Below are 24,261 nucleotides of genomic sequence, written 5' to 3'. Positions count from 1 at the left end.
TGACAAAGCTACCATTAGCCGAATAACCGAAGAGGTTAGCACTAACCTAGGAAACGGGTTAGGGCCCTTTGAGGGGCCTAGAAACCATTAACGCCTATATAGCGGCGAGTGGTAGCGTAGTATAGGAGGAACTAGCGTAAGAGACTACTATATCGAGACCTCCCGGCAGAAATATAGGAAATCGCTATAATCTTTAGACGACGGCGGTAAGACAAGTAACTATAGATAATAGCATAATGGAAATAGCACGAAATGCTTATACTAGTAGATAGTAGAGCGGAGATAAACCTGATTTCGCCAACGCTTGTAAATTAACTATAGATACCTTAGAGAATAAGGCGAAAGCATAGTATAGTCAAAGGGCTATTTTTAATATAATAGGTATATAAGGAGACTAAACTAATTGATATTACTATAATAAGAAAGACTATAGTAGTTATATTTAGTATTATGGATATAGGTAATAACAAGGATATAATATTAGGGTTACTATAGTATAAAGATTATAATCTAGACATTAGCTAGAAGAATAGTAGCTACCTATAACCCTAAATAGAGTCATATTTGACTAGCAAGATAAGAAGCATATAAGGATTACAAGTAGACGATACTTAGGGGAAGGCATGTCCTATAGATTCACCGTAAGAGATAGATAATAGTAGATAGACTACTATGGACTCTAGAAGAGGCAGCATAATAATATCAATATTATAACAAAAGGAATAAGCTAAACCGCCGATAGCTATTCTCTCTATTGACAAATACAGAGCACTACAATAGGAGTAGTAGGTTAAGACAGGAGAAATCGCTAGTATCGCCATAGATGGAACCAAGTTCGTATACTATCAGAAAACCGAGAGACGAGACAAGACTAGGGGAGTATCGAAAGAATATAAAGGACACCTAGCATTCGAACCAAAGCATCTAGAAGGACTACTAGAATACGGCCTATAGAATTACGAGATTAAGCTTAAGGAAAGAGTATAACTAAAGTTCTTTAAGATCTATTATATAAGCTAGACTTAGAACGAAGAACTTAAGCAATATTTGGAGGAGAACCTTTAAAGAGGATATATCTGCCTATTGATATCGCTAGTAGGCTACCTAATCCTATTTATACCTAAGAAAGATAGAAAGCTATAGTTATATGTTGACTATTAGTAACTTAACGAACAGACCATGAAAAACTAATACTTGTTACTACTAATCTTACGGCTCCGAGATTAGTTAGTAGAAGCCTAATTTTTTACGTGTCTTGACTTGCTATCGGCCTATAACTATATATAGATCAAAGAAAGCGACGAGTAGAAAACGGCCTTTAGGATACCCTATAGCTACTATAAGTACCTTATTATGCTATTCGGACTTATAAACGCGCTAGTAACGTTCTAAGCCCTGATTAATCAAGTAATCTAACCCTTTCTCGACAAATTTACAATATATTATCTCGATAATATACTTATCTTCTCTAAGACGATAGATAAACACCGGAAGCATATAAAAGCAGTGCTAGACGTACTATATATATATAAACTATTAGTTAATAAGGAAAAGAGCAAATTCCACGTTAGGAAAACGGTGTTTTTAGGATACGAGATATCCCTAAGACAAATCTAGATAGAACCTTTAAAGGTTAAAGCTATTAAGAATTAGCTATAACCAACGTTAGTTACAGAAGTATAAAGCTTTATTAGATTTATAAACTTCTACTAGATGTTTATTAAGAACTTTAGGGCGATTATACGACCTTTATACAAACTCACTAGGAAGAACGCTAAATTCTAATAGAAAGAATAGTACAAGTAAGCATTTATATAGATCTACGATGCTATTACTAAAGATCTAGTACTAGTATTACTAGATCCTAAGAAGCTATTTGACGTAGAAACAGACGCTTTAGACCATGCCATCGGAGGACAATTAGGATAATAAGACAGACAAGGAAAGCTATATCTTATAGCCTTCTTTTTAAGGAAGCTTAATAGACTATGTCTTAATTATCTAATCTACGACAAGGAACTACTTACAATTATTAAAGCTTTTAAGAAATAGCGACTATACCTTAGTAATATAATTAAACTAGTATAAGTATATATAGATTATAAGAACTTATAATACTTTACGACGACAAAGGAGTTTAATAGATAATAAATATAATAGGTAGAATTCCTCGCGGAATTTAACTTTGAGATCTGCTATAAGAAGGGCAAAGAGAATATACAAGTGGATATCTTAAGCCGACGAATGGATTATACGGAAAGATAAATAGAAATAATACTACCGTTATTTAAGGAATAGATAGATAGAACGCTATATTACAAAATATAGATACCCGTGGAAGATGATCTACTTAACTTGTTCCTAGAGTATTACGTAATCTTTCGGGAAGAAAGGATTAACGAGGCATAATATCAAGTAATACCTAGACTACTAGTACCTAACAGAGTAGAAGAAAGAGATAGGAAACTCTAGTACTGAGGCAAAGCATATATTTACGACAGGGATTAATAGCTACGAATGATTCGAGAACTCTATAAGTCGAGACTCGGAGGATATAAAGGAGTTACGAAGACTATTGTATAAGTTAGGAAACACTATGACTTTCTATAGTTAACGGTACAAGTTAAGGAAGTCGTATAGAACTACGATATCTATAACCGAAGCAAAATGGCATGATATAAGCTATATAGGCTACTTTAGCTATTGCTAATAGCTAATAAACTATAGAGTTTGGTTATAATAGACTTTATTACGAAGCTACTAGAATCTAAGGATATAGCTATAGGAGTAACCTACGATAGTATTCTTACTATAGTAGATTGCCTAACTAAGTAGGTATACTTCTTTCCCTATAAGGAGTCCTAGACAGTGGAACAATTAGTAGACGTGATCTATTAGCAAGTTACATTAGTATATACTTGGCCGTAAGAATAGATTACCAACAGAGATACCAAGTTCACGTCAAAGTTCTAGCAAGCGTTAATGTAACGATTAGGCATTAATAGTAAGCTGTTAACGGCATATTACCTATAGACTAATAGATAAACGGAGCGACTAAACTAAGTTATCGAGCAGTATCTCCGTTCTTACGTTAACTACTAGCAAGATAACTAGGTCATGCTATTGCTAATAGTATAACTCGCTTATAATATAATGCTAACGGAAATAACTAAAGTTACACCGTTCTTCGCGAACTATAGATATAAAGCAGACCTTAGGCAAGGACTAGAGGTTATAGTGCTAAGAGCAGCAGTCAAAGTAGAACAAATATATATACTATATGAAAAGCTTAAAAAGGAACTCGAGTTTATCAAGACTAGAATAAAGAACTACTACAATAAATATAGGCTCGAGGGACCTTACCTAGAGAGGGGAGACAAAGTCTACCTAATTATACGAAACTTACAAACTAAATGACCAAGTACAAAGCTAGACTTTAAGAAGGTCAGACCCTTTGTTATCAAAGAACAAATTTCGATATCTAACTACTAACTATCGTTACTATCATCTATATAACTATAGATAGATGTTTTTTAGATTTCGCTTCTTGAACTAGTACCGAAAAACGCTAAGGTTGCTATATATATCGAAGTAGAAGATAAAGAAAAAGAATAGGACATCGAAGAAATTCTAGATTCTTGTACTATCGATAGGGAATTATAGTACCTAGTTAAATAGCTTGATTTCGGACTAGAAGATAACTTATAAGAACCTATCAAGAATTTAAACTGCCTTAAGAAGCTAGAATAGTTCTATCGGCAGAACCTAGATCGGCCAAAGGCAAACCTAGGATAGAACCGAAAATAGCGCCCTAGTTAATAACGTCGACGCTACCATTAAGTTATATAACGGCCCCTAATTCCTGCTATTTTACTACCTCTAATTTGTCTAGATTCGACAAACCCCGTGTAACTATATCTACCCCCTTCTCTACTAGGAACTCTTATTGTTTACAGACCTAAGTTAGATAGGCTAATACCTTAGAAGCTTTACGTTAATATTCTCATAGCAAGGCTTTAGCCTCTTTCTCTTTAGCCTTTAAACGACGTTACTTACGTATAATATAATTTACTATATTACGATTAGAGACGTGCTCTTATAAGGAAATAGGAACTTATAAGAAGAAACTAGAACGCTAGAACCATTATAAGCACGACCCTAACACACGTAAGCCTCGTAGCGACGAGATTTTTCAATCATTTTATATACTTGGTTATACTATATATAATAAAAATACGCTATCACTACGAACCTATAATCAGAAATAAACTAAGCTAAACACTTACAATAAATAGATACTAAGGATCTATACGCGTTAGATAGCATAATTAATAGTACAAAGGGTAATAAGGGGCTAAGGAGAAAAACACGTATAAGGAACATAAGGGATATTAGCACTATTTAAGACGACCTAAAGAAGGCTTTTAAGTCAAAAGCCTCAGAGGGAGGGCATCATATCACAGAAATATATATATAGATACCGCCTAAGCCACTAGCACGAATAGGCTAATCAAGTCAAAGGAACAAAAGGACCAATTACAACATAGGAAGTATAATAATCACTATACTCACTAGTGATTAGGGTGATCACTACCATACGATTACTTACGATCACCGTAATCAGAAATAATCACTAGGATTATATATATATATAGATAGTCACTCATTACGGTAGACTCTAAGAGTTTACTAGTAATAGTAATCCTTATAATTATAGTACTTATACTAAGTATTGCTAATTACTATAAGAGATAACTCTAGTGTTGTTATAAACCCTTTGGCTTTACCAAATCCCTTAGACAACCTGCTTACTTGTCCTGCTTAATCTACCTTTGTCTAAACCCTTTCAGAAGAAGTCTAAGTTAGGTTTGTCACACTTAAGTAGCCTTATCTCTCTAGTCTAACTCCTGGATCTGCTACTAGAGTTAACTAAGCTAGGTAAGTAGCTATTTGGCTATAACGTTAGTGGCTATATTAATATTAAGGTCAAAGTTACCTCCATTCTAAACTATAATAGAACAAAGGGAGTAATAGCAATATATAACGAACCTAACTTAGACTTCTTCTAAAAGGGTTTAGACAAAGGTAGTTAAAGCAGGACAAGTATATAGGTCGTCTAAGGGATTTAGTAAAGCTAAAGGGTTTATAATAACACTAGAGTTATCTCTTATAGTAGTCGGCAATACTTAGTATAAGTACTATAATTATAAGTTACTATTACTAGTAAACTCTTAAAGTCTACCTAACGAGTGACTATCTATATATATATATAATCCTAGTAATCACTCCTAATTATGGTGATTATAAGTGATTGTATGGTGGTGATTACGCTGATTGCTGGTAAGCGTAGTGATTACTGTGCTTCCTATATTATAATTGGTCCTTTTGTTCCTTTGACTTGATTGGCCTGTTTGTGCCGGTGGCTTAGGCGGCATCTGTATGTATATTTCTGTAACATACTACCCCTTGACCTCTATCTTAACAAGAGGCTAGCCGACTTTAAAGCTAAACTTGACTAACTACTCTTATAGATTAGGGTAGGTCTAGGGGCCTCCCGGGTCCCTATAAGGGCTCTTATCTAACAGGCCTATAATAAGCTAAGCTAGAGGTTCCGGAAGAGAAGGGCTAAGGCAAGGGGCTGGGAGCCAAAGCCTATAGCCCTAGAGGTAACAAGGTCAACGGTCTAGTAGTAGGTTTAGGAGGGCTATAGAGGGGGTCGACCCCCCCCTATAGACCCTACAAAGAAGGCTACGGGCTACGGAACTAACCGTGTTGGCCAGCTAGAGCAACCGTTAGAGGGCCGACCAAGCCGGCAGGAGGATATAGCACGTGTCAGATAAGAACCCCTTACGTTTAGTTTTTACAGGGGAGGGCCTGTAAAGGTACCAGGGCCTTATAAAGGCCTAGAGCTCCTTACTAGTATAGGCCCGTACAGGGGCTATTAGCCTCCGTAACTTCCTATTTAGGGTTCGAGTCCCAGGGGTTAGTACCCCCTACTGTGCCTATAGCCATAGGAGGGAGACTGTCGAGTACCTAGTTATATAGTGCCCGAACCTACCAAGAAGCCAAACGTGGGAATCCTAGGAAATACGGTTGCAAAGGGACCTAGACCTTGTTTTACGGGGTATAGGGGCCTATAACCATCGTTTGGCAAGGAGGGTTATATAGTGGCTAATGGACCTAGGGAGGCTTCCGGAATACCGCCTTATAAGGAGGCTAGACCAGGAGGCAAGGCCTCTATAGGGCTATTCTAGCTACTTCTCCTTTTCTTTATAATGTATTAGTATTCTAGATTAGGCGTTAAAGGTAGGACAGAGGTTTTTATCCGGCCTATTAGGTACGGTTTCCTTTATATATAACTAGAGAGGCTTTAGTATACTTATTAGCATAATAGTGTAGGAATAATGATAATAATAATAATAATAATAATAGTCTTATTAGAAATATAATCGGTTCGTTCCTTTAGCTAATTAAACTAAAGATCTATCTTACTATTTAATTAAGCTAACGTTTCCTTATTAGTACTAAACTTATTAGGTTTAGCTTACTATAGCTTATATTTGTTAGTAAATTTAAGTAGCGATAGTAGCTCCTATAAAGGAGCTTCTTTTTATAGTTAGCCTTTAGGATTATAATCTAATGCCTATACCTATAGTATATAGGGCATCTTATTACACCTCCTTAGAACGCTTATAGTATAGTTAGACAGTTCTCTAATATTTAGTTTTTTAATAGGAGTATTTAAAGGATAGGAAGATCAAGGAAGATCTTCTATAAGAAAAGATCCTAGGGTTAATATAAGATTTACCTAGCTACTAGTTACTAAGTCGCTAAAGTCAAATGAAGATAGGGTTAATAGATAAGAGGAGGATAGATAACTACCCTAGTTACTAAGTCACCAGGAACAGAGATTTTATAGTGGTTATAATAGAATTGCCTAGTTCGGTTACCAAGTCGCCAAAACAGAGCATAACTATTGCAAAAGTAGTACTAGATTAATCGTTAAGGCAATACAAATCTAGTTTTGATGGTTAGAAGCAGAGTTTCTACTACCATTTAGTAGATAATGGTTTCCAATTGATGGAAGAAAGTTGGTAAGTTGTAAATAGTTCAAAAGTGCGATGTCTCCTTCCTATATTGGCTGGCCCTGTGGCTCTGTATAAGTAGAGGATAGGAACAAAGAACCCTCCGTTTGCCAGCCCGTTTGCCAGATCTACAGGTCTTATCTTATCTAGCCTTACATGATGGACGCGTCCGTAGACAACGTACTGCATCAGATACATTACAGAGTTCCAGGAGCATGAACACCGTTCTTTACAAGCCGTCCTGATTTGAGGGGAGAGACGCCTACTCTGGGTAAGCATACTAAGAGACCAGTATTTCTGGAAGGAGAGCCGCGTTCAATCAGGTAGTCAAAGTCACAAAGTACTGGTAATGAGCAGCGAGAGCGCCACAAGGTGTCATGGTAACGGTGGCTAAGGATGGCTTTGGTTCTTATGAGCCTTACTTTCTGGCATTACTAATCAGGCTTAGAACTGTAAGCTTCTTAAGATGACCTCTCGGGAGGATTATCTCAGAGAGGTGGGGTTACACTTGCACTGACCGTGTTCTTCCACTTTGACATCATTTCTCTTCGCCTATAAATAGGCTGCCGATACTAAACCCAGGCGACTATGATAGTTGATTACCCTAGGTTGTCACATTGCCAGCATTCCGTCACCTCTCCGTATAATGCTCGCTATTAGCACAGAGCACCTTTTCGGTGTTCTAGATGCTAGGTTTGATTGTAGCTGCTATACTAGTTCTCGATACCTACTACTTCTATCGGTTATTCAGACGCTGTCTTGGAAGACATTGCAAAGCCAAATGGTTCATATTCCGTATCCCGACGGGTGGGGGTTTGCGTGACGAAAGACTGACACTGATACCCGGCCAGAATACCTAACAACAAGCATTTGCCAAGTTGCTAAGACGGCGCAGTTGGGAGCACTTCACCACGCAGTACGGGGTGCCACTCCAAGTCCGCAGGACGGGATCATACTCTGTGTATGTCATAGTATAGATACGTAGGTTCAATTCCCCACAACATTAGCGCCATAGTCGGGTGGCGGCGGATTCATTACGGAACAATCCGGGACTTATATAGCAGCAAGCAGCGACGCTTTTGCTGTGTTCCACACTCGTGGAGGCCATAACGCGAGGCTAGCTCTCAGCTGGTGCTGGGCAAAGGCCAAGTGCGAAGATAAGCTGATTGCCAAGAGATAACGAAGCGAGTGAGGGTATGGCGGGCGGGCATTTGCGCAGAGTGATTAGTGGCAACGATTGTTAATAAGGTTGAATACAAAAAGAAAACACCAGGAAAGAGAACTTATCCCCGATTATCTAAACAATTACGCCTGCGTGTAAAAAAAAAAAAAAAAAAAAAAAAAAAAAAAAAAAAAAAGACTCGCAACTAACTCCGTACAGGTGCATGCTGCGGGTTGATGAATGTTTTAGTGTCCCCGCCAGATTGTTTGCCCATGTCACTGGACCCATGGACTTGGAAAGATCTGAAATGGACGGCTCCCACATGGCAGATGCCTCTCTTGGGTTTCACACCCCAAGTCTCAGAGGCGGGTTATGATCGTCCAAAGGCCCACTTTCTGTATTACTACTGTGATCCTGCATCGTATCCTGTATTGTACTGTACTTGGTACACAGGCCTTAAGCACAGGACACTACAGAGTACGGATACGGACTACGGATTACAGAACGTCTTGTGGAATTCGGTCGGGACGCGTTGCGCTCCAACCACGCAACACACACTTTTTGTACCGCAATCTGTTCTTAACCATGATGCTGCAATTGCCACAATAGAGTCCACCTCGTCGAGTCTCCGCAAAATTTCACAACTGCCCTGTGAATGGAAGTGGGAGGCCCGAGATTCGAGATCAAACGAACGATGGGGATGATGGGATACCATTCGTGACCCCCACTGTTCCTGTTCGGTTAACTCCCAATGTGTAAATGCGCGAATGTGCGAACGGGAATGCAGGTCCTGTTCTTATCAGCAGCCCCACCCAGCTCGTCGACCTGGGCCGCAGCCAAGAAGGAGGGTGCTCAGAAATGGCATACGAGGAGATGATATTGGCTGATGGTCTTATCAGTCTGCAGCATGGATGAAGGAAGCAAGAGCCCAAAGCTGGGGAAAGCTCGGGGATGAGCCCGGGAGAGCTTTGGGACCCGTCTCAACATCCCGGGAGGGTGGCAGCCTATTTGACCCTGCCGATTCCTCGCCATCCAAAGAAGTCGGGGCTCCAATTGCTTCCTGCCTGCTTTTCTCCCGAGACGAACCCAAAGATCGCCGACCTCGGTCTTCTTCATTGAGTACATTTCCGCTGGGTCGCTTACGGAAAACCTCGTCCCGCTACTGCCATGTCAGCCGGGCCCGTCGACGAATATACGGGCGTCGAGGGCGTTGCCGACCCCGGCGGCAACTCCCTGACCGACAATCTCAACCTCTACTACTCGGTAAAAAAAAAGCCCCGCGATTCATCGGAGGTCGGCATTCCCGAGTCCTCTCGCTAACCTGTTCTTCTCCCAGGATGGCGACTTCGCGTGGATCATGACATGCTCGGCCCTCGTCCTCCTCATGGTCCCGGGCGTCGGGTTCTTCTATAGCGGTCTCGCACGCCGCAAGTCGGCGCTGGCTCTCATCTGGCTGGCCCTCATATCCATCGCCGTCGCTGGATTCCAGTGGTTCTTCTGGGGTTACTCGCTCACCTTCTCCCACACGGGCAGCGCCTATATCGGAGACCTCAGCAACTTCGGCTTGATGAAAGTCCTCGGCCAGCCCAGCGTCGGCAGCTCCAAGATCCCCGACATCTTGTTCTGCCTCTACCAGGGCATGTTCGCCGCCATCACGTTCGTCCCCCCCCTCTCCCCCTCACCCCACAGTTTTTTTTTTTTTTTTTTTTTTTTTTTTTTTTTTTTTTTTTTTTTTTTTTTTTTCGTTATTGTTGTTTTCGCCGCCATCTATCAAACAGCACGGCTAACTTGAGAACCCCTTCTCTCAAGACCCGCCCTCGCCATTGGTGCCGCCGCCGATCGCGGCCGCATGCTTCCCTGCATCGTTTTCATCTTCATCTGGGCGACCATCGTGTACGACCCGATCGCGTACTGGACCTGGAACGCCAACGGCTGGTCCTTCAAGATGGGCGGCCTCGACTTCGCCGGCGGCACCCCGGTCCACATCAGCTCGGGCGCCGCCGCCCTCGCCTACTCGCTCATGCTCGGCAAGCGCGCCGGCTACAACAAGGTCAACGGCCTGCCGTACCGCCCGCACAACGTCACCCACGTCGTCCTGGGCACCGTCTTCCTCTGGGTCGGCTGGTTCGGCTTCAACGGCGGCAGCGCCCTGGCGTCCAACATGCGCGCCGTCATGGCCTGCGTGGTGACGCACATCGCCGCCTGCGTCGGCGGCCTGACCTGGTGCCTGCTCGACTACCGGCTGGAGAGGAAGTGGAGCACGGTCGGCTTCTGCAGCGGCGCCATCGCCGGCCTGGTCGCCATCACGCCCGGCTCCGGCTTCGTCCCGCCCTGGTCGGCCTTCATCTTCGGCGTGGTCGGCGGCGTCGTGTGCAACTTTGCCACCAAGCTCAAGTTCCTGATCGGCATCGACGACGCGCTCGATATCTTTGCCGAGCACGCCGTGGGCGGCATCGTGGGCAACATCCTCACGGCTTTCTTTGCTGCGTATGTGGTGACCCCTTCTCTCCGTTCCCTCTCTCCGTTCCCTGCCCCCCCAACTCCCCCAACTTTAACTAACTCGAATCTCAAGTGACTACATTGCCCACCTCGATGGCTCCACCGAGATTCCCGGCGGCTGGGTCAATCACCACTGGGTCCAGCTCGGCTACCAGATTGCTGACAGCGTTGCTGGGTTCGCCTACTCGTTCGTCTTGACCTGCGTGATCCTGTTCCTCATGAATCTCATCCCTGGCCTGTCGCTGCGGGTTAGTGCCGAGGAGGAGGACATCGGTCTCGATGACGGCCAGCTCGGCGAGTTTGCCTACGACTACGTCGAGATCACTCGTCACATTGACGGCGCCGGGACTGGCACCTCTAGCAGCCCGCTTCATAGCATCAAGGGGGCCATTCCGGAGAAGACAGTCTAATAGAGCCGGGTGTGTAGAGTTAATTAAAGATTTGAAGGGATTGTTGGGCGCCGTGCAAAGCGCTAAGTTAGATACCATCACGATTTATACCACTGTTCCCATTATTAATTATTACTTACTACGTCGATTGTTAATAACCCCCTAGTACTGCTCTCGATCAATTTACAGATCATCTTTGGTATTCAACTTTCAGTGTGAAACCAATGTCCGCGGGCGTATGTCTTGATAAGCAGGGAAATTGCCCCGAGGGTTTGCCTCCAGGGCCGGAGTCTCTAATATCGAAGTTGAAAGAGATGACAAAAAGTGGTCTCCCCGTCATCGATCAGGACGGATGGGCCAAAAGTAATGGGAACTGTGAGGCTCGAACTCACGACCTCAGGATATTTCGGCTTGTCACCGAATCACACAAATGTATGAGACCTGCGCTCTTCCGACTGAGCCAAGCTCCCTTTACTGTGGAGTTGAGGGATAGATGACTTTTGATAGGGTTTCATGTCACACCTGCCAAGCTACTACCTTGCCTCTTGTTGAGCTTTTCAGTGACAGTACGGATTACTATATCCATCCCATCAGATAATTATTGACGGTACACTACAGAAGACACGTCACAATACGATGAGAGAAATCGGTATTCTACCGATAAACAGGTTCGTTCGATGACTGTTGGTCGCATCTACCGAGGTATTTCCTCTCTTGCCAGAGAGGCTCAACAATAAAAGCGACAGAATCAAATCATCGGTGGACAGGCTGCTTTATTATACTTGTATTGTCCCGTATTACCGGACTATTCATACACACTTCACCGAACAGGTTCAAGGCTCGTAATCAGTTGCTCAGCACCAGGTGCCCGACGAGGAGGTGTTCCTTCCCCCACCAGGCTTTAATAAAATACCCCAACTGTGGTATAAGCTTCGCATACCTCTCGTCGAGGCCCGCAGTAGGGATGAAGCGTCGCTTCATGGGCTATTATAGGCTTGACCCTATCGGGGTATTTCTATACCAACAAACTCGCAGCTCCGGCCACACCTTTGTGGCAAATGCTTTCTCAATTGCGGGCGATAGGTAGCGAAAGAGCAACGCGGGCAGCCAAGAGTGTCGCATCCATGGGCCGGTGAGATAAATATCGGAGGTTTAGGCCAGTATATAGACACGAAGCTCTTTCCTTCGCTCTTTAATGTGTATATATACACATCTCAGAGACTTAGTCATTGAAGCTTCGCTTCCATGATTGATTAATTACAGGTCCTGAATCCACTGCCGGAGCCAAGCGACAAGCGCGTTCTTCGCCCTAACCATGGCCTCTCTCTCGCCCTTGATCTTGTCGCTGCCCCTGACCAGAGCGCCGTGCTCGATCCCGGGGAAGTGCTGGTAGTCGAACGGCAACCCCTTCTTCTGCAGCGTGGAAAACGTGAAGGCCTTGAGCTCGGGCGTGTAGACGGGGTCGTGCTCGGTCGCGAGGATCTGCACGGGCACCGTGACCCCCTCCACGTCGCTCTCGACCAGCCAGGACGGGTGGGCGGCCGAGACGACGTCGACCAGGGGGCGGCGTTCTTGTCCGTCTTCGCCGGCACCGGCACCGGCACCGGCACCGGCGGGGTCGGTGGTGGCGAACTCGGCGGAACCGAGCCGGAGGACGGCCCAGCCGCCGTAGCAGAACCCGACGGCGGCGACGAAGTCGTACTCGCCGCTGGCGCGCAGGGCCCGCGCGAAGGCCACCACCTCGGGCTCGCGCACCTCGCGGGCGTTGCGCGCCGCGAAGCCGGCCACGTCGAGCTCGTCGAAGCGGCCCGCCAGCACCGGCTCGGCCGGCACCACCTCGCCGCCGAAGAAGTCGGGCACGTAGACGGTCACGCCGGCCTCGCGCGCGTACGCGTCGGCCAGCAGCCGCGCGTTGGGGAACGTCCAGCCCAGCATGTCGTGGACGTACAGGAGCGCGGCGCGGGACGGGGTCGGCGGCCGGGCGACGTAGGTCGGGTTCGGCACCCCGGCGAGCTTGGTCTCGGTGCCGGTGGGCGTGCCCTCCCAGAGGGAGGCGCGCAGGCAGCAGGAGGAGATGGTGTTGGTCGGAGCCGACATGGTTGGCCCTTTCAATGTCCTGGTTTTATTTTCGGGGAATGAAAGAGTAGCTGATTGAATTAATCAGGGCCCGGGTGAGCTGGGGCTGGGATGGCAGGGAGATAATTAGATGGAATTAGGTACTCCGCACTGCAGCTCCTGAGTTGCTTGACAGCCTTATATCTGTCTGGGCCCTGACGGACGCGTGTTTTTGATACGGCGAAGGGAACGAACGGATGAGATCGGCAATCCTTATGGATTAATTACTACTGCGTAAGGGCGTCCCCAACGTGCAGCGCCACGGAAGCCAGTGCGAACCACTACTTCTGGGGACATCAGCTTTGCCTCCGGCCTTCACCGGAATTAAGCAGCATTACCCCCGACAACTCGCGATTCGGGCAAGAGTAAAAGCCGAGCGTGGAGGGCATCGTTGAAGCCTCCGGGCCCTTACTCGTTCATTGGCTGCGTAACATTCCGACGTGTTCTCTTGTTCCGATCAGGGTCGGATCCATGTTGATGGAGGATGGGAGGATGTGAGGTTGTCGGCCCGCGGGGGCCAATGCTCTCAAATACCGCGAGCTGCGAAGGATTAGTTGGGAGCGGGGTATCATATCGTCCAACAAATAATTATATAAGGACGGTTCTATTGCCTGTCTCAGCGAGGGTTTTTTGGACATGTCAGTCCCGGGCCGAATTAAACCTGGCTACGTCTGCAAACTGTCGGGGCGATCGTGAAACGAGGTGACCAATGATGGCGTTGTACTCAGTCGGTGCGGATGTGCGGATATGCGGATATGGACCGCGAATTGGTTGCAGCTCGTTACGTCACCCGATTCTCCATTCTGGCGGCGTCTGTTAGGGACAATGTCCCTGCAACGTTCGGGGCGGACAAGAGGCATGTCTAATAGCAATCACCGAAGGACAGTCCATGCCGGCTAGCAACATAATGTGCAAACGCAGGTTATCCACCATACGGAGCCTTTTCTTGTTCTCAATGCAGTACAGAGTAAGTTAATATGAGGTGATCGAGCATGAAGCAGCAAAGAGATAAGTTGCCTGAGCCTCGGCGTGTAGCGGAATCCGTTCCTCATAACTCGAAGTTGGGTCACACGTGCAAGCAACTGCTTCGGAGCAATTGCTGCTGCTCGCTCGCATGGAAGTACCTTCCTTTTGAAACCCTAGGGCTAAGTTCCCTAATTAATTAGTGTAGGAAGGCCCAGAGTTCCTCCCGTGTAACGTAGCGACTTCACCCTGAATCAGAGTAGTAAAAGACAACGATAAGATGCTACAGCTCGGTGGCTGCAATCAGTACAGCTCAGAAAGGCTGCAAGGGTACGACACCACAGCGGTATTCGCGCCGTGGGCGGCACTCCTGGACCAACTGTTACGGTCTGCAGAAGTAGGTGATAAAAGCGTTGATTGTTCTAAGTGCCAGAGGCACTCAGAGAAGCTGTCTAAATACATGTTGACCCTGGCTCGTCATCCCTGTTGGTGGGTCGGTCAGATTCGACCCACAGACAGTCAAATACTGTAACATAAGAAGTATATGAATATATGTATATACAATTATTTTGAAGTATAAGGTTGTGCCGCCAAGATGAAGCCTTAAATTATATCGAAGCTTAATTAGAAGCTGGTTCGCCTTGTTTGTATGTACTACAATTATTACCCCATATATCTATACAGATCCTAAATTGTTATTCAACTGAGCCGACACTCACTCCAGTATTTACGCCATTAGCTACCTCTGTTGGGACCCGGCGTTGCAACGCTTGGAGATTCCCAGAACTTGCTGCACAACGCCCGCGATTGTCGCATTACATGATTGAAATCCTCGAGGCCTTGATAACTAGGTTTATGCAGAGGTAGGAAAGAATCTGGCATTACTGGGAGATTCCTAGTCCTACGCCTAAATCGGCTGTAGTACGTAGTAGCTCAGTGGTAATTATATTTCTTACAAGCCGATTGACCGATGCACACAAGGGGTTACTGTAAGTGCAGGCATGTTTTAGAGACCTCAGGCTCACTCTTAAAGTTTGGTGAGGCGACCGAGCCCGGGCAGAAGCTGTCAGAGCGGGTCGACGGTTTGTTCTTGGAAGCTTTGAAGGGGTGAATTGTGGGGTCCTCGCAGCCCCGCATCAACGCTTGTTGATCAGAAGACGAACGTCTGAGAGGTCCGTTTCCCCGGACTTCTCCTCCTGTACGACGAGTTGTTGAAACCGATAGGGATCCTCAGCCCACCGTGACCGCTCTTTCCTCGAGAGCACGATGGCTGGGCCAGCACAAAACAAGGCTCGCCGCAATCGGCCCAGCCCACGGGCTGGCACTCCACGTCAACTGCCCTCGCAGCTTATCGCGGCAACCGTAGCGGGGCACCGAACACATTGCGACACTCCCCCCCTGCCCGCCGTCGCTTCCATATTTTTCAGTTTACTATAGCAGTGACGACCACGAACACACCTTCAGGGCGGGTCTATTGTTTTCGATCAGAGCATAGCCCCTAGTTTCCCACCTAAGCTTGTGGAAGGCGAGCACCAGACAGTAACTGCACCTTCGTTCCCGGCGACTCGTTGCCTGCGATAGCACGGCCCGATAGGGTAGAGCTCACCACCATGGCTGAGCCGAACAACACCCCGATGCCTGCAAGCACTCCTGTGCCGGCTTCGACACCACGCTCATCGTCTCCCGCGCCACCTGTTCCAGGCGACTTCTTGAACGCGAACCCGTCCAGAACTTCAACGCTCGCGGGCGCCGCCGCTCCGAGACGGCCCATTGTTCTCCATATTGGTGACCCGATCAAGTATAACCCAAAGACGTATGCAGAGTTCAGCGATGCGTTTGAAGTAATACGCCCCACCGCTGCTGAGCGTGAGCGTGGCGAGTTCATACGGGCCCTAAAGGAGCGCCGTTGGGGCGACTTCAGTGCCATTTTCCGGCCCTTCTGGGGCACCGGCGGCGAGATGGGCCGATGGGATGCGGAACTCATTGACCTGTTGCCGGACACGGTAAAGGTTTTTGCCAGCGCCGGTGCCGGTTTCGACTGGGCCGATACTAAGCTGTTGGGCGAGAAAGGTGCTTCCTCCCGTTGCTTCTTGACTACCCGCCAGTACACACAAGTCCGCTGACACTACTTACACAGGCATCATATACTGCAACTCCGGTCTGGCCGCCGCGGAAGCTGTCGCCGACTTCGCCGTGGCCATGGTGATCTCCACCTTCCGCCATCTCCCGTGGTGCATGACAGCCGCCACGTTCCCGCCCCTGACCTCCTCATCTGCCGACCTCTCCGACGCCGACGCCGACGCCCGCGCGCGGGAAGCCTTCCAAACCTGCCACGCCCGTGCGACCGCCGCGAGTCATAACCCGCGCGGCCACGTCCTCGGTATCATCGGCTTCGGCAACATCGGGCAGCAGATCGCCGCCAAGCTCGGCAACCCGGCCTTCGGCATGCGCATTGCCTACCACGACCTGGTCCGCAAATCGCCCGCCCTCGAGGCCTCGCTCAACGCGACCTTCCACCCGACCCTCGACTCCCTCCTCCAATCCTCCGACTGCATCGTGCTCGCCACTCCCGCCTCGCCCGACGGGAAGCCCCTCATCACGGCCTCGGCGCTGGCTCGCTTCCGCCGCGGCGCGCGCTTCGTCAACGTCGCCCGCGGCTCCCTCGTCGACGAGGACGCGCTCGCCGATGCGCTCGAGTCGGGCCTCGTCAGCGCCGCCGCACTCGACGTCCACGCCCGCGAGCCGCGCGTGAACCCCCGGCTCGTCGAGATGGCCACACGCCTGCCCCGCCCGGCGGGAGACGGCATCGACGACAGATTGCCGGGCCCGGGCAGGGTCATGCTCACCTGCCACAACGCCGGCGGCACGGTCGAGACGCACGCCGGCTTCGAGGAGCTGAGCATGAGGAACATCCTGGCCGTCTTGAGGGGCGGGGAGCCGTTGACGCCGGTGAATCTGGAGTATCTGAAGAGATGAAGTTCTGGGGAGTGGCGCTGGACCGGGGTCGAAGTTTCCGCATGCACAAAAAAAAAAAAAAAGAGTGGGAAGCGCAACCAAGTGGGGTTGCATACGTATATATACTGGGATTCATTTGTTGACGGGTATGACGGCCGCGGTGGTTTTAACTTCGTCTAGAACGTTCACAGCGCTTCATGTCGAGGATCGATCAAGCAAAAGATAAAAATCTGTGATGAGAGGATTCAACTCCGGGAAGAGGCTGCGCTCCGCCACGATAAGCCCGTGATTTCACCGTTCGAGGGGCCGAGGAGTTCTCAGAGCATTGGTTCGACACATACATACATACATGCGAATGGAAAGCCCAGGCCATTCAGCTCGCTAACAGCGCCGTTTCCAATCTAGAGACCTCTCCCAAGCAGCGACAGATGAGGAACAGGATCAGGTATCACGGGTCGACAGCGAAACGAAACAAGGCCACAAGCATCTTCTCATTAAGTCGTCCAAAGCTTGGCATGCCTGATATCGGAGCGCATATCCCCCATGCGCACGGATTCCTCAATATCCCCACCCAGTACCTGAAAGAGACAAAATTGTGACAAAAAAGGTATCTGTGTACAGAATGTAAACGCTCGCTCGGGACCCACAAACAAGGATAGACATTACGGTCCATAACGCGCCTCAACCCAGGGCCCTGTCTGACGCCCGTTTTAAGCACCACCTCCTACTCCGTCATAAAAGGAATCCAAGGGACCTCGCCACACATGGGGAGGGGCCAGAGCTCAGTGCCGCGCGGGCGTGTCGCCCGCCATTTCGGCGGGGTTGGATTGCTGTCCCATCGGCGCGTTTGACGTGTCCAGCTCCGACACCTGCTGCGGGTACTGCCCGTGCTGCGGGTACCCCCCACCGGCACCGGGATACAGCCCCTGTCCCTGAGGCGGTGTGGGCGCGCCGGAGTAAGGAGCGTAACCGGGCTGCTGATGATGCTGCTGATCGGCCGCGTCCTTGGGGGGATCGTAGTACGAGTTGGTGTTGTACCCGGTCGAGACGGGAGGCGGCGTCGTGCTGGACAGGTAAGGGGTGTCGGGTAGATTGAGGTTGTTGTTGTTGTTGTTGTTGCCCATGGCGTTCGGGTTGTAGTAGCCGGCCTGGGACATCTGCGGGTACCCCGCCACCGACGGCGGCATGGGACTGCCCGGGTGGTACGCGGTGTCGTTGGGCGCGACAGCGCTGTAGTCGGCGGTGCCTCCGCCAATGTTGCCGTTCGCCGCGTTCTTGCGCGACCGGATGATGAAGAAGGCGATGGCGCCGGCGATCAGGGCTATGCCCGCCACTCCGCCGACGACCCCGCCGACGATCGCGCCCGTGTTGTTGCTGCCCTCCTTGGGACGGGAAGAGGGCGTGCTTGTCTCGGTCTCGTTCGCCTCATCATCGGTGGCGGTCGTGCTGGCCTCCTCGGTTTGCGAAGTCTCGGAGCTCGTGCTGGACGTGGAAGTCGTGCTGGTAGAGGTCTCCAGGCCGGAGGGTGTCTCCAGCATGGTGACGATCTTCCGCTCGCTGTAGCAACGATACATGGACCTCTCTGTTGAGCCCGGCCACACGTACGTGATGCATTCCCCAATAGACTCGGTCATGCTGGTCCGGACTGTTAGAGAGAAGCCCGGAAGCTTTACCATGGCGAACAACCGCCGGTTCAAGCACTCACCAGCACCCGGTCTTTGGAACAAACTTGTCGCATAACCCGTTTTTGTACGCTGAATAGTCGAAGCATACCGTAAAAAAGGTGGAGAACGGGTTCTCGTCCCCGGAGGACGTGCAGTCGACAACATTGTCCGAGTTCGTCGCGCAAGTGTAATCCGAAGCACAAACAAAAGGTTCGGCTGCCAGGCGCTGTTAGCGGGCGTTGGGACATGACATCGACACTCGGTAGATAAATAAAAAAAAATTTAAAAAAAGCGCGACTCACACTCGGCATTGGCCAACCATCCGCATGTCTTGTCATTGATCCAGGTGTTTGAAGAATCCTGCCTCTTCAGGTTCGCCCACTCCTGTCTCCTCCGCACCAGCTCTGTCGGGGGAGCCTCGGTCGGTCGCGGCGTCCAGCCGTTCACGCCATCAGGACCCGACGCCCTTGTTTCCCTCGGTAAAAGACTGGCCACATCTCCCGCGTGGTACTCGAGCTTCTGCCCGAAACCCAAGTCTGCGCACACCAAACGGCCCGACGCGGCCAGAATCCAAAAGTGCGACCGCATGACGGTCGCTGGTCTCTCGCGCGCACCGGCTTCTTACGGAGCGGACAAGAAGACCGATGTGGGCGCTATCGTCGGTGTGAGAGTTTTGGCGCTGGGACCGGTTTCCGCGACCGGAGTCGAGGTGTTGTCGGTGGTTGTTGACGCGAAGAGGGGAAACGTGGGAGCAGCAAGAAAATGTTTCCGCGAAATTTCGGACAGGCGACCAATGCAACGGAACAGAGCAGAGCTGCTTGGGGCAGGGTCACCCACCAACCCACCCTCGGGAAGCACATCCCCTCGGGGCGAGTGTAGTGTAACTAACGAGCTAGCTGATGCTCAGATCAGGGGTTCGGTTGCAAGGGTCTGTACAAGTGTACGGATCCGTACATACAGTACGCTAAATCCTAAAGGCGTCCCCTGCTTGCGCCTGGCCGCCGAGCGAATGGGATTGGCTTGGTCAAGGAGGCTTGGCCTCTCCAGCATACTAGCCCTCCCCCCCCCCCCCCAACCCGGCGCTCTGCCGTCAGCAAGAGAGCCTCAAGGGTCGGAAAAGCGGTGGCCATAGCTCGCCAAACTGTTGTATACTAACCAGTGACCAGTATTTACTGTAGAGTTGACATATATGCGGAATAGGTATGCGTTTTTCTTACGGCACGGGACGTTTAATCATGTTATTGTGGTAAACTCGCGTTACAGCCCTCCTCACGCGCCGAAAACCGAAGCCCTACGTGCTACCGACCCACTGATCGTGTGGAGTGTAACGTTGAGTGGGCCTTGGGTTGAACCCATCTCCATTTTGCATGCATCCTGGGACTCCAGGCAACTCAAAAGCTGAGCTCGTGGAGCATCGACAGATACCCCCTCTTCCGAGCAAAAATAGATGGCACGGCGGGCTTGGGCCAATTGCGGCCCGAGAAGTGGGGATAGCGACCAATCAAGAGTCAGCGGGTTGCCCAGCCCAAACGTCAGGCCAGCATTCATGCACGTTCGGGTGGTTGCCTAATCATTCCCTGTAGCAACGAGGCTTCCTGCAGTACTCTCTCCCTTATTAGTAAGTAGTGTACGGAGTAGCGAACGCTGTATCTGTCCGTGTAATCTTATCAAGTACGGACTACACAGTTCTATATTTGTAATCCGTACACCTGAGTGACGTTTCTGTTTTGGAAATGTTGGCTCTGGACGCCCAATTTTCTGCAAGAACTGCCTGTCGCCCACTTAGTGGCCCGCCGTCGCGGACAACCCAAACTCCCCGCACTGCCAAGGGACGACCACGGCTGATGCGTTGCCAGTCTCTTCGCCTCTCGGTGGAGATGGCAAGCAGAAAACGTCGTTGCTTACCTTTGATAGAGAAAGGAATGCGAAAGAACAGAAACAGACCAAGAATCCTACGCTACTGAAGTTGTCATTCGTACTGGGCCAACTTATCACGCTGAACAACTGGAATCACCTCTCCCAAAGGTTTCTCTTTTCCATCCGAAAGATACGTGTACATGCTTCTCTTGTCCCATATCAGGACGTACTATTTCTGAACCGAGGTGCCCGCCATCTTTGGAGGTGTAGTCCGTAATTGAACTACCCTGTGATGCTGGCCGATGTCGGAAATCACATTCAACCCTAACCCTTATGCATGCGTCTCCACTGGGAAACATTTTCTGTGCGTGCCAAATTGGCGCATCATGACGAAGGCGAAGCCGAGGGAAGCTCTCACCAGCTCAGCTAAGACGCCGCCGCTTGGTATTGAAGTGGCAGCCGACAGCCTTAATTTGACATCCGGAGTTCGACCCGCCACTACGCCCCACAGCGTGATTAGGAGGAGGCTCAGCAAGTTTATATCCTATCCCCTACGCACAGTGCGCCATGGCGGACCCCTGTCGCATCGTGGTGATGGCCAGTGGGAATGGCTCGAATTTCCAGGCCCTCATCGACGCCGTTTCCGCCGGCCGGATTCCAAATTCAAAGATTATCCACCTCTATGTGAATCGAGCAAAAGCATATGCGACGACGCGAGCGGATCAGGCAGGCATCCCCTGGGAGTACTTCAACCTGATCTCCCACGGTTTCCAGGCCAAGGGGGAGAAAGACCCCTTGAAGATACAGGAATCAAGGGATAGATATGACGCTGCCTTAGCAGAGAAGCTGTTGCAGAGTGATATCAAGCCAGACCTTGTGGTCCTGGCCGGTTGGATGTACGTGTTTGGGAAGCACTTTCTCGATCCCCTTGATGCGGCGGGCATCAAAATTATCAACCTTCACCCCGCGCTACCAGGTAGACAACCGAGCCCGTTCCCTTACTGGTTTACTTCTCCTCGCTAACGAAGCCTCGAGGGAAATACGATGGCGCTGGGGCGATTGAGCGGGCTTTTAACGACTTCAAGGCGGGCAAGCTGGAAAACAACAGGACAGGCATCATGGTGCACTATGTCATCGACAAGGTCGACCGGGGTGAGCCGATTCTGGTCAGAGAGATCGAATGCCGTGAGGGCGAGGATCTGCATCAGCTCGAGGAGAGAATACATTCTCACGAGCACGAGCTGATCGTCGAGGCTACTGCACAGGTAGCGAGGCAGCTACTTGCCCGGAAGAGCGAAACGAAGTAGACGAGTTCATGGATATCCCGGGGAGCTGGCCGTTCTAGGAAACCTCAAGGCTCCCGGTGGTAGTGTGTTGGCTGCGTGAGGAACTAGGGTTTTGTGTTGCCCCTCTGACAACGGGTATCTCACGGCCCAAGTCCTCTTGCACATTTGCACATTCGCACATCACTCTGGGGGATGGTACTCTCTGCAGTGAATCATTTGAGTCTTTGGCTTTCGCGAATGAAGTGGCGATGGTTTGAGGGTTCGCTCCGTTATTCACGGGTCTGTGCGCCCCACCGTCTGCCTGGCCTTAACGCACCTAGTGATCTCAGCAGGCAGGCAGCGACGCGCTAGCACCCAATCGACAGAGGCGCTTGCTCACGTTTATTCTGATAAAAACCTCAAGAGACGCCCGAAACCAAATCACCTCAAAGTGCCACCCGATACTGTTTCCTGTAAATGCTGCCAACGGTCCCAATTGACCATCCTCGGCCATGTCCAGCACAACAACTATGGCGGCGAATCAGTCTTCGGCGGTGAACCCGCAACTCGAGTCTCGGCTCGCCCAAGTCCCGTTGGAGATTCTCCTGCGGATCACCTCTCACATCACGACACCCGATCTCGGAAACGTACGACTGAGTTGCCGAGCGTTGGAGAGGAGTCTTTTTAACTCGTTCGCACACGAGTTCTTCCGCAAGAAGCAATTCATGGCTACCACAGACAGCCTCCAAGCTCTGATCGACATTTCCAAACATCCCACTCTGTCCCCGGTCCTGAAGCATGTTATCCTATCCGTCGACCGCCCTTTCATTCCCTCATATCCCTTGTGGAATCTTAGTAATTCTGACAGGAATAGCGAGGCGAGGGCCCGCTTGGAATTGGCCAAAGCGGACCAAATGCATCTGCTGGTCACGGGCGGGCTTCGGGACATGCTAGCCGAGGCATTCGCTAATCTTGCCAACCTGGAGATTGTCGACATCCGCGATTTCAACTCTCCCAGCCGCAGTCGGGACGGACCAGGGACACAATGGACAAGCTGGGGCGCCAAAACGCTCTCGAGGTTAGCCAACACCACGGTTCAACCTAGGCTGGAGGGGGACGACGACCCCTACACGAGTCAAATATTCGCCGCCGCCGTCGCTGGTCTCGCCGTTGCACAGGCCCGGCCAAAGAGTCTCGAGGTTCCCATCAGGGGCAGAGGTTACGCTGCTCTCGCTCTTCACGACACCGCCTTCTATATCCCGCCACGAATCGAGGGCCCGGTGTCGTCGCTTCTGGCCAATCTCAAGACGCTCCACCTCACGCTCGACTTGACGCACCCAAAGAGAATGAGGTTCTTCATGCTGCAGCGATTCTTATCCCGCACCATCAACCTGACTTGGCTGCGCCTCAACTTCACCTTAAAGTCCCAGCCTCAAGACCAGGAGGAGTTACTCTTGTGGCTGGCCCTCAAGGACTCGAAAACCCCCGTAGCCCCATTCGACGCCGGCCCCATCCAGCTCGCACATCTGGAGCGCCTCGACCTGGGAACCGTCGTTCTGGAACCAAGAGTTATCCTCGGCTTGGCTTCCAAGTTCGCGCCCACCCTGAGATCGCTGTACCTGCGCCAGGTCAGCCTGCAGGAGTATGAGAATGCTAGAAGGAGGCCAGAGGACCTGGTCAACCCGTGGAAGCGGTGCTTGACCGAGCTGAGCAGAATCCGAGGGCTGAGCCTGCGGGTGCTGGATCTGAGCAGCATCCTCGTTGGGTGGGACCGGCAGAGGTGCGGAGTGTCCTTCAAAGTTTCCGACGACTCTACCGCCCAGAATTGGACGTGCTCCACCGACAAAATAAGCTTGGAGAAGGCCGTCGCGAAAGCGATCGAGGCCATGGTTGTGGAATGGCCGCGACAATCGGAACTCCAGCCCATGGATGGTACGTACCTCGGCGCTGTTCACAGATCTGCTTGGGATGAGTAAGTGGCTAATGGTTTTTGCAGAAGACGACTCCGAGGGAGAAGAAGACGAGGACGACCAGGAGACAAGCGATGAAGAAGAGGAGGGCGAGGACGAAGAGGACAACTAGACTCGGGCTCCTAGTCTGGTCTCTCCTTTCGTCCAGCCACAATAGAACGTGCAAATCAAGCCCCGACGGCTGCGGCGCCGTTTGAAAAACGAGAGGGGCATATCCACACATAAATTATACACCATTAGGGTACGGTATAATTATTCGATGCATGCGTCATCGCGGAATGAATTTGAGCTCCGAGAGGGTGGTTAAAATTGATGTGGTATTATACGTTGAAGGGAT

General features: G+C 49.8%; 6 protein-coding genes and 1 non-coding gene across 7 annotated transcripts; 4 read left to right on the top strand and 3 right to left on the bottom strand.

Moving 5' to 3' along the window:
• Window positions 1-8,918: 8,918 nt before the first annotated feature.
• MYCTH_2301732 (uncharacterized protein) lies at window positions 8,919-11,368 on the top strand. Its single transcript, XM_003661820.1, has 4 exons — window positions 8,919-9,510; window positions 9,584-9,903; window positions 10,057-10,734; window positions 10,820-11,368. The coding sequence occupies exons 1-4, from the start codon at window positions 9,415-9,417 to the stop codon at window positions 11,154-11,156; spliced, it is 1,431 nt and encodes a 476-aa protein (XP_003661868.1). The 5' UTR covers window positions 8,919-9,414; the 3' UTR covers window positions 11,157-11,368.
• A 134-nt stretch (window positions 11,369-11,502) lies between these two features.
• On the bottom strand, window positions 11,503-11,605 carry MYCTH_t62. Its single transcript has one exon. It is a non-coding gene; the product is annotated as a tRNA-Met (tRNA).
• A 702-nt stretch (window positions 11,606-12,307) lies between these two features.
• Window positions 12,308-13,449, bottom strand: MYCTH_2301730 (uncharacterized protein). Its single transcript, XM_003661819.1, has one exon. The coding sequence runs from the start codon at window positions 13,230-13,232 to the stop codon at window positions 12,393-12,395; it is 840 nt and encodes a 279-aa protein (XP_003661867.1). The 5' UTR covers window positions 13,233-13,449; the 3' UTR covers window positions 12,308-12,392.
• A 2,252-nt stretch (window positions 13,450-15,701) lies between these two features.
• On the top strand, window positions 15,702-17,246 carry MYCTH_2301729 (uncharacterized protein). The gene is made up of 2 exons (XM_003661818.1): window positions 15,702-16,283; window positions 16,351-17,246. Exons 1-2 carry the CDS (start codon window positions 15,824-15,826, stop codon window positions 17,187-17,189), a joined length of 1,299 nt encoding a protein of 432 aa, XP_003661866.1. The 5' UTR covers window positions 15,702-15,823; the 3' UTR covers window positions 17,190-17,246.
• Window positions 17,247-17,858: 612 nt separating this feature from the next.
• Window positions 17,859-19,683, bottom strand: MYCTH_2301726 (uncharacterized protein). Its single transcript, XM_003661817.1, has 3 exons — window positions 19,135-19,683; window positions 18,874-19,048; window positions 17,859-18,803 (listed from the first exon to the last, which is right to left on the bottom strand). Exons 1-3 carry the CDS (start codon window positions 19,418-19,420, stop codon window positions 17,951-17,953), a joined length of 1,314 nt encoding a protein of 437 aa, XP_003661865.1. The 5' UTR covers window positions 19,421-19,683; the 3' UTR covers window positions 17,859-17,950.
• A 1,461-nt stretch (window positions 19,684-21,144) lies between these two features.
• MYCTH_2078128 (uncharacterized protein) lies at window positions 21,145-22,366 on the top strand. Its single transcript, XM_003661816.1, has 2 exons — window positions 21,145-21,665; window positions 21,725-22,366. Exons 1-2 carry the CDS (start codon window positions 21,257-21,259, stop codon window positions 21,994-21,996), a joined length of 681 nt encoding a protein of 226 aa, XP_003661864.1. The 5' UTR covers window positions 21,145-21,256; the 3' UTR covers window positions 21,997-22,366.
• A 79-nt stretch (window positions 22,367-22,445) lies between these two features.
• MYCTH_2314711 (uncharacterized protein) lies at window positions 22,446-24,071 on the top strand. The gene is made up of 2 exons (XM_003661815.1): window positions 22,446-23,886; window positions 23,951-24,071. The coding sequence occupies exons 1-2, from the start codon at window positions 22,485-22,487 to the stop codon at window positions 24,034-24,036; spliced, it is 1,488 nt and encodes a 495-aa protein (XP_003661863.1). The 5' UTR covers window positions 22,446-22,484; the 3' UTR covers window positions 24,037-24,071.
• Window positions 24,072-24,261: the final 190 nt, after the last annotated feature.

Source organism: Thermothelomyces thermophilus, chromosome 2 (genome assembly GCF_000226095.1).
Source record: "Thermothelomyces thermophilus ATCC 42464 chromosome 2, complete sequence".
Classification (NCBI taxonomy): domain Eukaryota; kingdom Fungi; phylum Ascomycota; class Sordariomycetes; order Sordariales; family Chaetomiaceae; genus Thermothelomyces; species Thermothelomyces thermophilus.
The sequence above is the reverse complement of the archived record's forward strand: the minus strand, read 5'-3'. Positions and strand labels throughout refer to the sequence as shown.

Excerpts from the sequence above, each read along its gene's own strand:
- MYCTH_2301726 (XM_003661817.1), bottom strand. The coding sequence starts at position 19,420 with ATGCGGTCGCACTTTTGGATTCTGGCCGCGTCGGGCCGTTTGGTGTGC. Across the intron at positions 19,049-19,134 it reads ATGGTTGGCCAATGCCGAGT|CCGAACCTTTTGTTTGTGCT; the intron begins GTGAGTCGCGCT and ends AGCGCCTGGCAG. Across the intron at positions 18,804-18,873 it reads GTTCCAAAGACCGGGTGCTG|CATGACCGAGTCTATTGGGG; the intron begins GTGAGTGCTTGA and ends AGTCCGGACCAG.
- MYCTH_2078128 (XM_003661816.1), top strand. The coding sequence starts at position 21,257 with ATGGCGGACCCCTGTCGCATCGTGGTGATGGCCAGTGGGAATGGCTCG. Across the intron at positions 21,666-21,724 it reads CCTTCACCCCGCGCTACCAG|GGAAATACGATGGCGCTGGG; the intron begins GTAGACAACCGA and ends CGAAGCCTCGAG.
- MYCTH_2301732 (XM_003661820.1), top strand. The coding sequence starts at position 9,415 with ATGTCAGCCGGGCCCGTCGACGAATATACGGGCGTCGAGGGCGTTGCC. Across the intron at positions 9,904-10,056 it reads GGCATGTTCGCCGCCATCAC|ACCCGCCCTCGCCATTGGTG; the intron begins GTTCGTCCCCCC and ends CCTTCTCTCAAG. Across the intron at positions 10,735-10,819 it reads CTCACGGCTTTCTTTGCTGC|TGACTACATTGCCCACCTCG; the intron begins GTATGTGGTGAC and ends TCGAATCTCAAG.
- MYCTH_2314711 (XM_003661815.1), top strand. The coding sequence starts at position 22,485 with ATGGCGGCGAATCAGTCTTCGGCGGTGAACCCGCAACTCGAGTCTCGG. Across the intron at positions 23,887-23,950 it reads GGAACTCCAGCCCATGGATG|AAGACGACTCCGAGGGAGAA; the intron begins GTACGTACCTCG and ends TGGTTTTTGCAG.
- MYCTH_2301729 (XM_003661818.1), top strand. The coding sequence starts at position 15,824 with ATGGCTGAGCCGAACAACACCCCGATGCCTGCAAGCACTCCTGTGCCG. Across the intron at positions 16,284-16,350 it reads TAAGCTGTTGGGCGAGAAAG|GCATCATATACTGCAACTCC; the intron begins GTGCTTCCTCCC and ends CTACTTACACAG.
- MYCTH_2301730 (XM_003661819.1), bottom strand. The coding sequence starts at position 13,232 with ATGTCGGCTCCGACCAACACCATCTCCTCCTGCTGCCTGCGCGCCTCC.